Source organism: Hetaerina americana, unplaced genomic scaffold (genome assembly GCF_022747635.1).
Source record: "Hetaerina americana unplaced genomic scaffold, ioHetAmer1.1.p SCAF_5, whole genome shotgun sequence".
Lineage (NCBI taxonomy): Eukaryota > Metazoa > Arthropoda > Insecta > Odonata > Calopterygidae > Hetaerina > Hetaerina americana.
Genome location: NW_027287095.1, coordinates 16,451,455 through 16,467,087, shown reverse-complemented (window position 1 = coordinate 16,467,087; position 15,633 = coordinate 16,451,455). Strand labels below are relative to the sequence as shown.

The 15,633-nt window shown below is 38.0% G+C and overlaps 1 protein-coding gene across 1 annotated transcript in view; it reads left to right on the top strand.

Moving 5' to 3' along the window:
• Positions 1-15,283, top strand: part of slmb (beta-transducin repeat containing E3 ubiquitin protein ligase slmb) — a 38,392-nt gene extending 23,109 nt beyond the window's left edge. Inside the window, exons 10-15 of the mRNA XM_071591727.1 lie at positions 1,541-1,976; positions 10,498-10,550; positions 10,889-10,936; positions 13,591-13,732; positions 13,890-14,202; positions 15,133-15,283. Of these exons, the coding sequence (XP_071447828.1) occupies positions 1,541-1,976; positions 10,498-10,550; positions 10,889-10,936; positions 13,591-13,732; positions 13,890-14,202; positions 15,133-15,283 (1,143 nt within the window). The remainder of the gene's footprint in view (positions 1-1,540; positions 1,977-10,497; positions 10,551-10,888; positions 10,937-13,590; positions 13,733-13,889; positions 14,203-15,132) is intronic.
• Positions 15,284-15,633: the final 350 nt, after the last annotated feature.

The following is a 15,633-nucleotide window of genomic DNA, read 5'->3' as shown; positions in this document are numbered from 1 at the left end:
GTACGTATTTTATTGTAGACCTACTTTTGTGAATGGAGTATATGAAACAGATAAAAGCAAAAGAAATAAGGGAACACTATTTTGGGGTAAAAATCAAAACCATAATGCCTGTCAAAACATCCAGTTTACTCATGCTTAAATAGTATTCCGGACCTGTTCCATAACAGACAGCACTTATCTTTTGAGATATTGATATTCATACATATATTCTGCCTTTTTCACTTGAACATAATTAAAAATTATTGAAATTTAGATATATCACATCAGGTGTGATAAAATTTAATCACAGCATGGGTAAGAATAAATTGCAAATCCCATTACATTTTATTCTCAAATTTTATTTTTAACATTGCACTGTTATTGCAATAAAAAAATATTAGAATTTTTCGTGTCTTATTTATTGTCTATAATAACTTAGTGTGATCTACTAAGGGATCTTGCTTAGCAAGCACCTTCCATCGTTAGTTATTTGCATAATGAGTGCAATTTTTTTTAGAAAGGCGACTCACATAATGAGCCACTTTTTGCATAATGAGTGACAAGAAGAAGAGGATTCCTGAAATGATTGTGTGCATACTGCTTTAGTTAGTGTTTAGCTGTCGTTCCGCTTGCATGTTAGTGTTGCCAGTGATCGCCCAGTTTCCCTAAATTGCATTCAGACCTATTATTTGTGATTTTTTTTGTGTCAATTTTAATAATTTTTTGTGCATAGTTTTAAAAATGTTTTCAAATGAAAAGATGCAGGAAGGCAACCTTAAGAGAATAAAAATAACAATAGAAATGAATAGTAAAATCATTGAAAAGCGAGGACAAGGTGTGAGCGTGGATAATCTAGCACGCACATACTATAGATGCTTCAAAGGGAGTGATGAGACTTGATGGAGATGTTCCATATCAATATTGCCCTTGTCAGATCAGCCCTAACAACTCAGCTCAGTCTCTACCAGCCCACAACATCTTGACCCTTTCAGTATATGGTGGCAAGCATGGGAATGCTCATGGGTGATTTCCAATTCCTAAATGTTGCAGCTATGTTCAGGAACGCACTTCTGGCATATACCATAATATACAGTGAAACCTTGCACATCAAACATAATTCATTCCAAAATCTCTTTCGTAAAGAGAGATAATTTTTCCCAAACAAATTAATGTAAAATACATTAATGCATCCCATGCCAAAAGAAATACATTTTGTAAAAGATTTATTCAAAGAAAATTGTGTATATTGTTTAGGATGGTGAATCATGTTGACCTATCGACAAGAACTGTGCTTACCAGCTAGAAAGGGCATGAAGTGTGACTTTAGTGAGACCAGGGCAAGATTGTATTGTGTTTGAAATACAAATGTGTGGCAAGCCTTACCCTACATAATTAAATGATGCACTTACATGAAATTCTGGCATTGTAAAACCTTTTGTTTGACAGTACAGATGTGTTCATGGCATTTGGAATCCATCCTGATGAGTCTCAGAAAGTCTGGCTCCCTCTCGTCACATTTGCTTATCTGCTCTACTTAAGTGTGCCCTGCATCTTTCCTCAGGAGCACACGGGGCGGGTGTTCCGGCTGCAGTTTGATGAGTTCCAAATCGTGAGCAGTTCTCACGATGACACAATCCTTATCTGGGACTTCCTGGACTGCACACCACCAGAAGGGACTCCACCCCCACAGGGGGGAGGGCCTGGAGGGGGTGGTGGAGGGGGGGGACAGCCCCCTGGGGGATCCACGCCCTCACTCCCCTACCATGGTGCGGGCGGTGGGGGATCGTCCTCATCGAACTCAATGAGCCACCGGACTCGAATGCTCGGCAGCCTGATGGAATCGTCGAGCAACAGCCTCTTCCACGACGGGCTGCAGCCTCAGCAGCAGCAGGCACCCGTGCAGCAACCACCGCCCCAACAACAGCAACAGCAGCAGCAGCAACAAGACTCCCCTCAGGCACCGCCCGTGGCACGCCAGCAAAACCGCTCCCCTTCGCGTAAGCACCTTAATTTATTTTCTTCCATGGGTTGGCAGTCCTTTTTGTGGGGATCGTGAGAGGAGTGTTCACTCCAAGGAAAAGTGTTGATTTCTTCCAGTAACCTTTGGTACTCCATTGTTGAATGAGACTGGACACGGCTAGTGCCGGTACCAGCTTGTACGTCAATTCACACTTGACACAGTTTCGATGCTTGGGAAAGAAGTATTTTGGGTTTTTTCAATTAATTCTCTTAATGCCGTCAGGATCAGGGAAATATTATTACATAGATACATGGATTATTTTATAAATAAAGAATGTGTATCTTTAATATACCTACTCATCAATGCTATCTTGGACCAATATCGCCACCATAGCAGACACTTGCTAATATCTGTTTTCTGGATTGTTATTGCTTTTTCCCTTCAGTTAATTGCCTATTACTTCTATGCATTCTGCGTAGTCAACATGTTGAGTTGGAAGGTGCGTGTGATGAGTTATGCTGTTTTAGCCCACATCAACTACTTTTGATAAGAAGCCTTTACATATACTCTTGATTCGGACTAATCTCGATATGGAAGTAGGGGTTTACAAATCACCTTTTCTCGGAGGTCTTCTGAAGTTCCTTGTAGGATTTTGCAGGTTTTTATAAGCCTGCATCATCTTCCCTAAGTAAGCAATCTTATCAAATTTTCCAAAGAGTTTGAAAGCAGTGATGAGAAATTTAACATTGAAAATAAAGGGACCTATTGAAAAAGATTATAGTGTTGAAAGTGAGATCTCAGATCTCTGCATGGGGATGATGAACTTGAGGCTGATCGGAGATAAACGGAAAGGAAAACGTCCCTGCATTCACCAAAAGATCAGATTGAATGCACTGGCAGTGACAGTGAAGACAAAACGAAGATGCACAATTGTTGACTCAAGTGTGTGTTGGAGCTATAGGTGATACTATTGTGAAATCGGGTATAACATTGAGTGAGAAAGATGTTTTTTGTGGAAAACAAGAAAAATAAAATGGAATGCTGTATCTGAAAATGACTAAAAGCCAAGAAGAACTTCCTTTTCAACTGGTCGGTTGTGCATTAGACCTCAAATTTCATCTGAACGTGCCACTCTAATGGATTTTTCATTTTATTTTTACTGACGCATTGAAAACCAACAAAAGAGTGAGACTCATGAATATGCTAGGTATAAATTTAGTTAGAAAAAACTATCGCTCAGCGATCCACTTGGGATAATTGGAAAGAAGAGACAGTCAAGGAAATTAAGGCCTTTTGGAGTGTAATGTTAAATATACATTGAGGAGTACTAAGGATATATTGAATCAACCTAACTTGCAGAGTTATTGGTCCATGGATTTCTTGCAGAGTCATACACCATTACTTCGAGCTGTTTTCAAAAGGAAGAGGTTCCTCCAAATATTTTGGATGTTGGACTTGAAAACAATGAAAAATCAAGTAAAAACTTGTGAACTAGAATGGAGAAGGTAAACTCTTGTGTTGCAACTGGAAATGAAATTTAGGGAGAGATTCTCTCCTGGAAGGGAGATATCTGTTGATCAGGCTGTTATTTGTTTCAAGGGAAAGATACAATTCATCTCACCAACAAAGTGGGGCATTAGTTTATGTGGCCTCTCAGATTCCAACTGTAGATATGTGCATTCATTTGTTCCTTATTACGGTGGAATCACACCTGACACCTTGGTGAGATCTAATCACCCTTTCACCAGCAGAATAGTTTCAGAACTCTATGAGAAATTGAAGAACTTTGTGCCCTAGATCATGGCTATCATTTCTTCACTGACAGGTACCACCCCAGTATAACCCTTGCACGGGAATTGCTCAAGGATTAAACTCTCCTGACAAGGGAAATAATGCCCAGTGGATAAGACAATGCCACTGTAATCAAACATCCCTAGCTAAAGAAAGGAGAGGTGATGGTTTGTAGGAATCAAAATGTAGTGCTTCTTGCATGGAAGGACCAGGGTAGTCACATGCTCAGTACATGGGACAATTCACTGGATGGAGTCAGTGGAAATGAGAGTTAGTGGTGGTGGAAAAGAATTTATCGGATTATCAAGAGCAACGTGCTGCAGTGAAATTTTGTTTCCTGTTGGGGAAATTGGCCACCGAAACTATTGTAATGCTCAAGACTGCTAATGGAGAAGCTGCCTTAAGCAAAACCAGAGTCTACGAGTGGTTTACACATTTAATAATGGTGAAATGTCAATTGAAGACCAACCCCGTTCAGGCCGCCCTTCAACATCAAGAACTGACAAAAATGTCAAAACAATCAATGCCCTCATTCGTGAAGACCATCGCAGAACCATTGATCAACTCTGTGAGATGTCTGGAGTGTTATGGAGTTCAATGCGAAGGATGATAGGGCAGATCTTTGGCACTCAGGCGATTGTTTCTTCCATCATGACAATGCGCCGGCTCATACTGCCCTTTCTATGATGCAGCTTTTGACAAAAATCAGCTTGACATCGATTGTTCACTCCACCCTACTCACCGGATTTAGCTCCCTGTGACTTCTTTTTGTTCCCCAGACTCAAAAGGGACATGAAAGAAAAGTGTTTTGACACTGTGGAGGAGGTAAAACAAAAATCACTGGAAGGCCTAAAGGACATCCCGATAAATGAATTTCAGAAATGTTTTGAATAATGGGAGCATTGTTTGGAGAAGTGCATTGTGGTTAATGGGGAATACTTTGAAGATGAACAAAATTTAATGTAAATATATTGAGAACTAAAGAATCTATAACAACATTCCTTTTATTTTTGGGTCCCCCCTCGTATAACTTTGTTTTTTTATTCACTAAGAATAGATTGACTGTCTGTTTTGTTAAATTACCTTGAATGTCTACTCACCCTAATAAAGCCAACTCTACTACTATCACTAATACTTAGCGACTTAGGTTGCTGGCCAAAAATGTTATTTTTTTGTCAAGAAAATTCTCTCTCTAATGAGGTGGTTGCTTTGATAATGAAATTGAAAATTCATAAAAGCTACCACCCACGCATAAATGCTGTTGTTGTAAAAAATAATATCATCATAACTCAAGTATGCATATGCAAGAACAATTTTTTAAAGAAAATATGAGTCGCGAATAATTTATTCAACATGGAATGACCCTCGTTGGTTTTGAAAATCTAAGTTGGGGTGACATTGTCCTATGTCCTATCCTTGAGATAAGTTCAGTGATGAGGAAATATGTTTTAGACTACAGAAGTGATTTATGTAAGTGATGCACAAAGTTCATTTTATCAGCTCAAAAGGTTTTTTTGTGGTGTAGGTTCTTTAAAAATGTCGGAAGTGAGTTTTTACTGCCTCTCAATGGGCATATAACAAATAGGCATGGGGTATTATTACAACTTTCATTTAACAATCCTCATATCTTTGCTCCTTTTTGTGTTGGTCAGATCGATTTAATTTTTTACTAAAGAATAAAAAGTATTTTCTTCTTTTCATTGACCCCTAAAATCATGATTGATACATAGGTCATAATCTTCATTATAAATCCTAATGAAGTGATCTTGTAAAACAAATCCTATTATTCACCTCTGGTCTTGTGGAAACCTAATGTAAATTAATATGACTACATTCCTCCACCAGATGGGGGGGATCAAAGCATCTGATGCGTTTCGCAGACTCCCAGGGAGTCCCATGCAATCAATGTCTGTTCAAGTTAACTTGAACTTTCTTTGTTTATCAAACAAAAGATTATGACTAAGATTATTGATGAGTGTTAATGGTAGATACCTTGAACTTTGATTGCTGAATATTATTTTCGGTATCCAGAAACTGAAATACATCTGCTTTGTCAGAAGTTCTCTGTTAATCGTCATGACTAAATCACATGAGCCCATTGTTCTTTTTGATATTTTTAAAACTGTTAAATTCTTGAGAGTACAGTGGAACCTCTGTACAGGTAACCCACAGAATCTATGAGTTTCTTGAAGTGACCTTTGAAGTTCTATTCCCTTTGACTCGGAGCTTGCAACAGTTCTTCTCATTAACTTCTGAAGCCACTCATGGCTACCCTTAAATACAGGGTCCGTACAATGAGTATCGGGGCTGGTTCCAAAAATCAAAATTTATTGCAGTTATCATTACAATTACTTAATAATTTTCAATATACATTCCTCCTGCATCGATACAATTAGTTCAGCACGCTCGTCCAGCCGCCCCTGCCACTTGTCAAAAGCCTGCTGGAAGTCTTTTTACGAAATACTGTTGAGAGCCTTTGTCATCACCGCTAAACCGCCTCAATGGAGTCGAATCGTTATCCTTTGAGTTCCCGGCCTTGATGGAGCTATTCTTTGAGGTTGACGAGCTCCCGGCCTTCCCTAAACCTTTTTTGCCTCTCAAAAACTCTTGTGCTGCTTAAGGCATCATCCCCATTAGCCTGTTTAATGAGTTCAAGAGTCTCTGGCGTGGATTTCCGGAGTGTAACGCAAAACTTTCACGGCGTAGCATTGCTCGACGTTGCACTCTATGCTGGTGCGATGATACCACAATCATACGTCACTAAAATCCACCTCCTGTCTCAATGCATGCCTGGAGGCGACTGAACTAAAGTGCGCCTGAGTGGTGGGGGACCCCTCTACCAATCCGACCAGTTGAACCCCCACCTACCGATTCGTTGAAGCTACAGCGAACCAGTCAAAATACTTATTGTACGGACTCAGTACTTTCATGGCAAAAATCACTCTCCCCTTGTCACTAACGATATTCGTGATAATAGTGTTGTGTTGCAATTGCTTTTCATTTATCCTTGTGGAAAGCAACCTTTCAACATGTTAAAGAATGCATAACTATTGTGTAGATATTCTTGTAACTATCTTGGAAGTATATATCTCCTTATTCTTGAAGAAAATGCAAATTGTTGATGTGCATGCTGAATCAGCTTTGCTAACACCTATTTCATTTCTACTGTTAATTTTACTCTCTTATTATCTATATCTATCAAAACCATTCACAAAATATTATAGAAAATTGCACAAAAACTCATAAACAATATGTCTAGACACCATTGTGGAAAAATGTGTGATCACTAGTGACACTAAGATGCTAGTGGAATGAGTGCTAAACACAAACTGAAGTAGTAGGTGTGCAATTATTCAGAGATTTCCCTTCCCCTCAACACATTATGCGAGAAATCACTTGTTAAGCAAGTTATTTTCGGGAACATTATTTTTGCTCGTTACCTGGGTTACTCGGTATGGGAGGTGCTTGTTACTCGAGGTTCCTCTGTACAGGCATGTCAGAACTGGGCAAATTAAAGTAAAGCCTCGATTATACAGCCCCAAAATTTATATTTTCCTTTTATTTATCTCATGTTCTTCTTTTCCTTATGGTTTTTCAATCCTTTAAATGCAAACTTATCCTCTTTTGTTCCCTTTGTAATTTTGAAGTATCCTGAAATTTATGACTAATGATTAAAAGCAAAATAATGGCTGGTGCTTTTAAACCATTGCCAATGGCAAACAAGACTGAGGTCACACGAATCATATTTAAGCTTAAATATGAAATATATTGTTTCAGTTGATTCCTTAAAAAAGCATTTCGAGTAATACATGCACACATAAAATTTTGTGCGCGCCATAAAGGTAACTAATTAAGAGGTCATTTGGGCCATTTAATCATTAGTTTTTTCATTGAGGTCAAAAGGTTAAAATTGCAGTTAACTCCCAAGCCCTTATTTTGCAACTATCTTTCTCTTGTTTTTCGAACTTATGAATATCTGCTGTTCATCTCGAGTTTTTGGTAAATCACTTATTTGTTTGACGAAGTGAAGAATTATGTACAACAATAGTGAGGTCAGACATTTTAAATCGGCAGACAATTGAGTGAGAAATACAGTGTCATAAGAAGACACAATCATCATTTTGCAGAGTTGACTTGTACATTCATACACTCAAGAGATCCTGACATGGGTGGTCACAGAAAATTATAGAAAAATGTACGAAGGATCTTGACCATTTGGTTTAAAAGTATAAATTTATTAAATGTAAATAAAAAGTTTTATGAACTTGAGTATTTAAGACAGTTTTAATCTTCCAGGGATGCAAAAATTTTATCAAATCATTGTTAGTTCCCATCCCAAAGAAGGCAAAGGCCATATGTGAGGATTTCAGGAAAATACTTATGATTTTTCATCCAGTTAAAATGGAACTACAATAATAGGATGGAGAGGAGGCCAAATGAATACTTAGGGGGTGATCAGCGTGAGCTTAGGAAGGGTAGAGTCACACATGATGCCATAGCAGTGATGAAGTCACTAATAGAGAGGGAAATTAGAATATCATCAGTATTTACTTGTTTGTTTCATAATTATCGGGAAGGCCTTTAATAGATTGAATTGAGAAGGATAGAGAAGGTGAAGTGGACAGAAAGGAAAACAAATGAGGAAGTCCTGGCTATTGTAGGTGAGGAGAAGGGATTGTTAGGAGAAATCATAAGGAGATGGATGTAAAACATATTGATTGGCAATGGGATGTTGAAGACTGTGTTACATACACAGAGGGTAGAAGGTTAGGGAAGTGAGGAGGGAGGAAAAGGATAGTTATGTTGGTCAGAATGAATGGAGGAAGGAAATAGGCAGAACTGAAGAAGAGTTTAATGTAGTTTTGGAAGTTATGTTGTGTTTTGTTTGGAAAGGCAGGGAATGCATTGTTGTGTAGTCTCTGTCAATCCATAACCTACCTTAACCAGTAGATTACCAATAATAATTATTGTGTATACAATTTTGTAGTATATTTTATCATAAAATTGGGTATGGGCTAAGTTTTCCTGTGTGTATTCATCTTTCAACAGTAATTGTAAATGCTTAATTTTTTAAAATAGTCATAATAAGTACACACATGCACGGTTAATATGTTATAAGGAAGAATTCTAGCGGCAAAGTAAATTTTGTCTTCAATTATGGTAGTTTTGTTTGTTCAATTCTTTCTGCCAGGTTTCGGTGACCCATCACGTATTAAGTAATTGAAATACAATTATGGAACATTTGGTTATGATTTCCTTTGAGATTCATTCGCAATTACACTTTCCTGTGTCCCCCTTAAAAGTGCAAATGAGGGGTTCTCGGTATTATTATAGCAAACCTAGTCATGTAAATAACTTGCTAGGAACTCAATCCTAGGTTTTGTGTTAATAATGATAATATTAGTAGATAACCACAAAATTAATGAACAAGTTTTCTGTATGGAATTTGACAATACAGGCAATTTTTTCCATCAATTAAAGTAACCAAGCCCACATAAATCATTCTCGCAGATAAGGCCCAGAAGAAATTGCTCTTTCCTTTCCTTTTAAGTAAAAATAATATTAAATACATTTTTTCGGTCCCAGGACTTCACAAAGTAAAACATAGGAAAAGTCAGAGAACAAACAATCAGCTGTTTCAGTGTTCCAAAGATTCTTCCACGCTATAATAGCATTTCTTTATCAGACATTGCTTGAGATATTTCTTAAATGTACCCTTAAAAGGAGCAGATTTTATGCCTGGTGGCAGATAGTTGAAAATTTTGATGGCCATATGAAAGGGACTCCTATTATACATAGCAGAAGAGTGGCAAAAAAATATGCATCAACAGTCTGTCGAGTATTATGCCTATGTACTTGAGCATTGGTGATTAGTTGTTTCATATTATCCTTAATGTACATGCATAAGTAATAAATGTAGAGAGAAGGTAAAGTTAGCATTTTCAATTGTTTAAAATGAGGTGTGCAAGTTTTCCATGGCGCTAATTTTGATATATACCTAATACATCTTTTTTGCATCATAAAAACTCAACAGGAGCCAGGTGATGCTCCCTAGAAAAAAATTCTCCAGCTCATATGTGCGGAAAGTTACCATAGTAAACCATTTTTAGTATATTTAAATCTACAATGTTTGTAGGATTTCATAGAATAAATCCTCTTTGGAGGATTTATTGAAAAGTGGAACAGAGGCCATTGGTATGAATCCCCCAGTTCAAGGACTCATCAATAGACAAACCTAAAATCTTGGTGCTCTGTACCTTTTCTATGGTTTGCCCTTTTAAGCAGAGGTCTATCTGAGGGACTTTCCTTTTTTATATTGAATATTATTTGTTTTTAATGCATTTATGGATAGTTTGTTAACCTAAAACCATTTTTCCCAGAGCAATAATGTGTTAACCTAAAACCATTTTTCCCAGAGCAATAATGAGCTATTAAGCTTAGCTTGCAACAAGTTGGGGTCCTTGTGGTTCATGGCCAGAGTTGTATCATCTGTATGCAAAACTATGTTGTTATTCTCAATATATCTAGGCAAATCATTGATATATAGTAGAAATAATGAAGGCCCAAGAATGCTACCTTGTGGTACCCTGAAACATTGTTTCAATGGGTGATAAGTGATTTATATTGTTTACCCCAATGCCAGAAACCTTAATAATCTGTTACCTGTCCTGGAAATATGATTGAAGCCATTTATGGGCAATATTGGGTGGATGTTGATGGGCTTATATTTAATTCTATTAGTTGACTGTGTTGCTTTGTTATTTTAGTATGCCAGTTTGATTCATTTCTCCTGGAGTGGAAGTTCATCTTTTTGTGGCATGTAAATCTTGTGGATCATTGGAATTGAAACAAAAAGTAAATGGTCTTAGAAGGATGAAAAATTCTTTTTTTTTCAAGATAGCATAATTGATACAATTATTTACTCTTTTAGAAAGATGTTATTTTCTTTGCTATGGTGTGAAAATGAAAAAAATAAGTATTTATTCACATTCCATTGTTTATAATACCCTGATTTTAGAAATGGCAAAACATACTCATGGTAACATGTTTTCATAGTGATTATGTGGTTGTGGTATATATCACATAAAATTGGCTCATTTTTATTTCCTGGTCTTGTGTATACTTACCCATTTTAATGGTGAATTTTTTCTCTTGTAGCCTTTGAGTGACCGTCCAGATGAGTGTGTTCAACTCTGTGATAAAAATGTGAGTAATTAATACATTCATTTCGTGGCCTTAAGAATTTTTGTCATTGCTTCCTTTTCTATATCTCTTGTATGTATATTCGACCCTTGGAGTAAGGATAAGGGAAGCAATTGCTCTCCACCCTCACTTCCCGTATGATGTGATAGAAGGTAGGGTCTCCTGGTAAATGGTGGGAAGGAGCACACAATGTGACCATACACACCTCTCCCCAAGTAATCAAAGTTCCTATGCAACAGTGTCCCCATATTTTCGTACATATGTTCAGTGAATACTGCATAAAGAAGGGATCGAGAAGGTGGCTATTGCACTGGCTTCCCCGGGTTCGAATCCTGGTGGCTTCGAATATTTATCAGTGGTTTCTCGATCCCTACTTTAGGTGCTTTGTGGAGGGCACTTTGAGTGGGTACGCCATCCATCGGATGGGAGGTTTAAGCTGCAGACCCCTTGGCGCCTTTCGTAAAGACTAAGCTAATGCCGACGCTTGGTTTTTCTCCCCCCTTCATCCTTTCCTGTCCATCCCTAATGGTGCAAATGACCTCAGCTGCCGGCTGTCTCCCCTTAAAACTACTACTTATGCTACTACTTAAAGAAACTAGGAATTGAGGGGGTGGAAGGTGGCAGGAATTTTCAGTGGCATCCATGACTCACTTTGTGTGAAGAAATCACTTCTTCATAGTGGAGTATGCCATAAATTGGAGTGGATATTAAACTGTGGACACCTGGGTACCTATCAGAAGAGTAGGCTAATGCCAGTGCCTGGTTTCTCTGCACCATTCCCTGGATGTCCTACCCTTGCCAAATACCCACGCATCCATAATGGTGATGATGACTTATGGTCTGTCGATTGCCTCCTGTAATACTTCCGCTCCTCCTCCTGTAGTAATGCCGCTACTGCAACAAAGGTAATGGGTTTTAGCTGAAGCAGTGACCATGCATGGTTGTCCAAAATGAAGGATAAACAAAGAAAAGTAATATTGATTAGTAAATAAATTATTCCTTCCAGGGGTTATCTACTTTCTGAATGATCAAATTGGTTGCCTGTACTGAACTATATTTAAATGCTAATTGACCTACAGGACTAATGGACCCCCCTGTATAAGGAGCTCTATCACAGTATGGCTTAGAAACCTATTGTTAGACACACACAAATAGGTGTAGATTATTGACGACTGATGTCAAGGTGTGGAAAAAATTAGGTGTATTAAAGACTAAGTGAAACAATAAAATATAACAGAAGGTGTGCAAAAAGAGGAAGTTGTTAGGTAAAATCCAAATAAGTCAAAAAAGTGAATGGTGGAGACTCAAGAGGTGGGATTGAAGGATATCTGAAGGCTGTGGTAAAGGGGAGAATGTAAGACAAAGTGACAATTGAAGGAAGGAGGGGAGCAGGGTGTTTAAGGGGATGAAGGGGGAGAAAGCACGGAAGAATGAGAGGAAATAATGCAGAGCAAGCAAGGTGGGAGAAGGCGCAAAATTGAGTAGGAACCATCCAAAATCTACCTTAATAAGTGGATTCCATGAATGAATTGACCTATGATATACTTCTGGATGGAATGTTTTAGTGTTTAGTCTGTATCAATCAGCAAAATCATTTTGTCATTGTGGCTGTAAGATTTTCCAAGCCCCTGTTACTTGGTGAGGTGGATGCACATTAAGCTGGAGCAAAAATGCAGTATTCATTTGAATTTTTTTATTTAAAGAAAACCCAATGTTTTAAATTGCTTCTGAATCCACTCTTTGTATTATTTCCAATGACATATGATAAATTGTCACAAGAATACTTCAGCTCAGACTTATGCATGAATATTTATACTAGTCTCTCAGCTGTGGAAGGGTTATATTTTGCATAAATTCCTAAAAATATCATTTCATTCGTAAAATTTACATTGATTCACCTGCTTTCTAAGTAGGGCGAAAATTTATTTCTAGTTTGAACTGGAGTTTCTTTTTCTGAGTTTAAGATGTTTTCATGTCGTTTTGCGATAACCCCCTGGTACTTTCAAACTCTGATAGTGTGGAAACACCTCAAAAATTCATGTTTGAGTGACTCTAAGCCAAATGCAGCTTCATAAATGTATTTAACTAAAAGCCCTTGTGACGGAAGGATTGCATAATTACTAAGTGACAATATTCAAGTACTAGGTTTATTTATATATTTTGCAATACATTTAAGTGAGTACTAGATTCATAAATATTCAAAATATTTTTTCCCTTGGTTTTGTTGTTGCATTTAATTTCATTTTTTCATATTTAATTGGAGATTCCGGACACCAAGCATGTGTTGTATTATTGAGATTGCTAGAGAGAGCATTGCAGTCTATTTTGTAACTTTGATTGCAGTAAATTACCATATCATGGGTGTATAATCTAACTCATTACATTGATGATTTCTTTTCTTATGGCCTTGCCTCTAAATTGTCATTTATCAAATACATTGTGGCAAGAAATACTCAATCTCTATCAACCTCTCTTGATTGAGACCCTGTAGTCATCATTTGAATTTTGAATTCTCTTTTCTTTTTCTGGTATGAGGGAGGAACCTAAAATGTTAAAGTTACCTCATGGATTGATCCAATTATCACCCATGGTGGTTTTCTGGCATAGTGTCTGCATATGTAGTGTGTGTGACAATTTAACTTGTGTGTTGTTGACAGGTGTGCGTGCAGGGGGCCAGATGCATCAAAGGAGAGCTCACACATGCTGTCATACAACGCAAAGGATGGATAAAAGGAGAGAGATGTGTACAAGTGCAGCCTGCCTTGTCAGCACCCTCAGCTGATCGGAAAAGTGCTCAGGGTGAACCCACCCCAAGAGTTTGCGTTGGGCGGAGTGCACAAGGATGGGGGGGGGGGCCTCTGTTAGTTCTGTTTCTCTCTCCCTCTCAACTCCCCCTTCCCACTCCTTTCCCTGCTAACCCCATTTATGTTCTTGCCTTTCCACCCTTCTCCCCTAGTATTCCCACAGACTTCCTCCTTTCCATGCTCACCACCAACCCACTGCTTGACTGCATGGTGCATATGGCGTCGCTGCTGCTTCCAAGGTCTCCCATGCTGCAGCCACACTCGAGGTGCTGGCGTATTCTGTACAGCCAAAGCATATGAGGCAGGAAAAGAGGGGGAGAGTGCACTGTGGGAAGCTGTGCACGCTGAGTGGGCACTTCTTTTCATCTTGCCCCTCGGTACCAATGACTACATTCTCCTGCAAGTTGTTGTGAACTTGAAAGAAAAGGAAAGAAATATGACCAAAGGTGTGGCCTGCAGTGGAAAGTTGGGAACGAGTGACTTCTTCGATGCATCTGAGTGCTGATATATGCAGAGATTTGTTGTGTGTGTATATGTATGTGTGTGTATATATGTATGTGTATATGTATACGTATGTGTGTGTATGTATGTATATTTATATATGTATGTATAATATATATATATATTATATATATATGTATATATAATATATATATATGTATATATAATATATTATATATATATGTATATATAATATATATATATATGTATATATATATATACATATATATATACATAATATATATATATGTATATGCTCACACATACATGTACACACACACATATATGTATAATACTTTTCCTCTTCTGTTGCACCATCTTCTGGGACGTGTGCATGGTTCTTATTGTTTTTACTTGGGCTGTGCGTGAAAATGTGTATATATGCTCGATTGTTTGTTTCTGCGTGTGCATATGCGTTTGGTGTGAAAGTGAGGCAACTACCATCTCTATTCTCTATATTCCTGTTGACCAATCGTTCGTGCACTGCCATGCAGTGTATCTTGCTGTGGACATTTAGTTGACTGAGAAGGTGGTCTGGTTCTTGGGGTTGATATAAATTGAAAGAACTGAGAGTATAAATAAATATATGGATGAGTGTTTATTGTTTATGAATGATTGAATGCATATGTGTATGTATATATGTGTGTGGAGAGGTACCTAAGTACAATGTATGCATGTATCTGTAGATATGTGTGTTTATATGTGTATATATATATTTATATATACGTGTACACGCACACATATATATAAATACAAACACACACATATATATACATGTACACACATATATATATTTGAAGCCGTTGCATTCCGTGTGTGTGTGTGTACGTGTGTCTTAGGTTTCATAGCCATTTGTCAAGTGTGTACTTGATGTCATGGTTTCAATTGATACAGGTCTGCCTTAATTGTTGAACATGTTGGCACAAGGAGCACCAAACTCCCTGCCATGCGCATGGATGTTGTGGGTGGTGGGAGGGCAAGGTTTGCTTTGTTTGGCGCTGCTTTTCGATGCAATAGAGCTGAGACTCCATGGGCAGAAATGTAGGCACACACACCCTTTGGTATCTTGTGCACGTGGTTGCATTCAAAAGGACTCAAAAGAATGAGTCGAGGGAATAGCAAGAGCATTGAGTGTGTTTTTGACGAATTGCCTCCATGTTTGCAAAACTCTGCAGAAAGGAATGGTCAAATCATTTTCTTGTGTCTTAAACGTGGTATTTGTTGTCTCTTCTTTGGTTTTCAGAAAGGCCACGAGTTGTAAGGAGTGATTGATGGTGTTCAATTCTCTTGTCACAACCTTAATTTTTACCAAGGTTAAATACCTGAAACGAAAATCAGTGTGGATTGGAGCGTGTAGGTGCCCACCATGAATGGCATTCATGGCAGAAGCTCAAG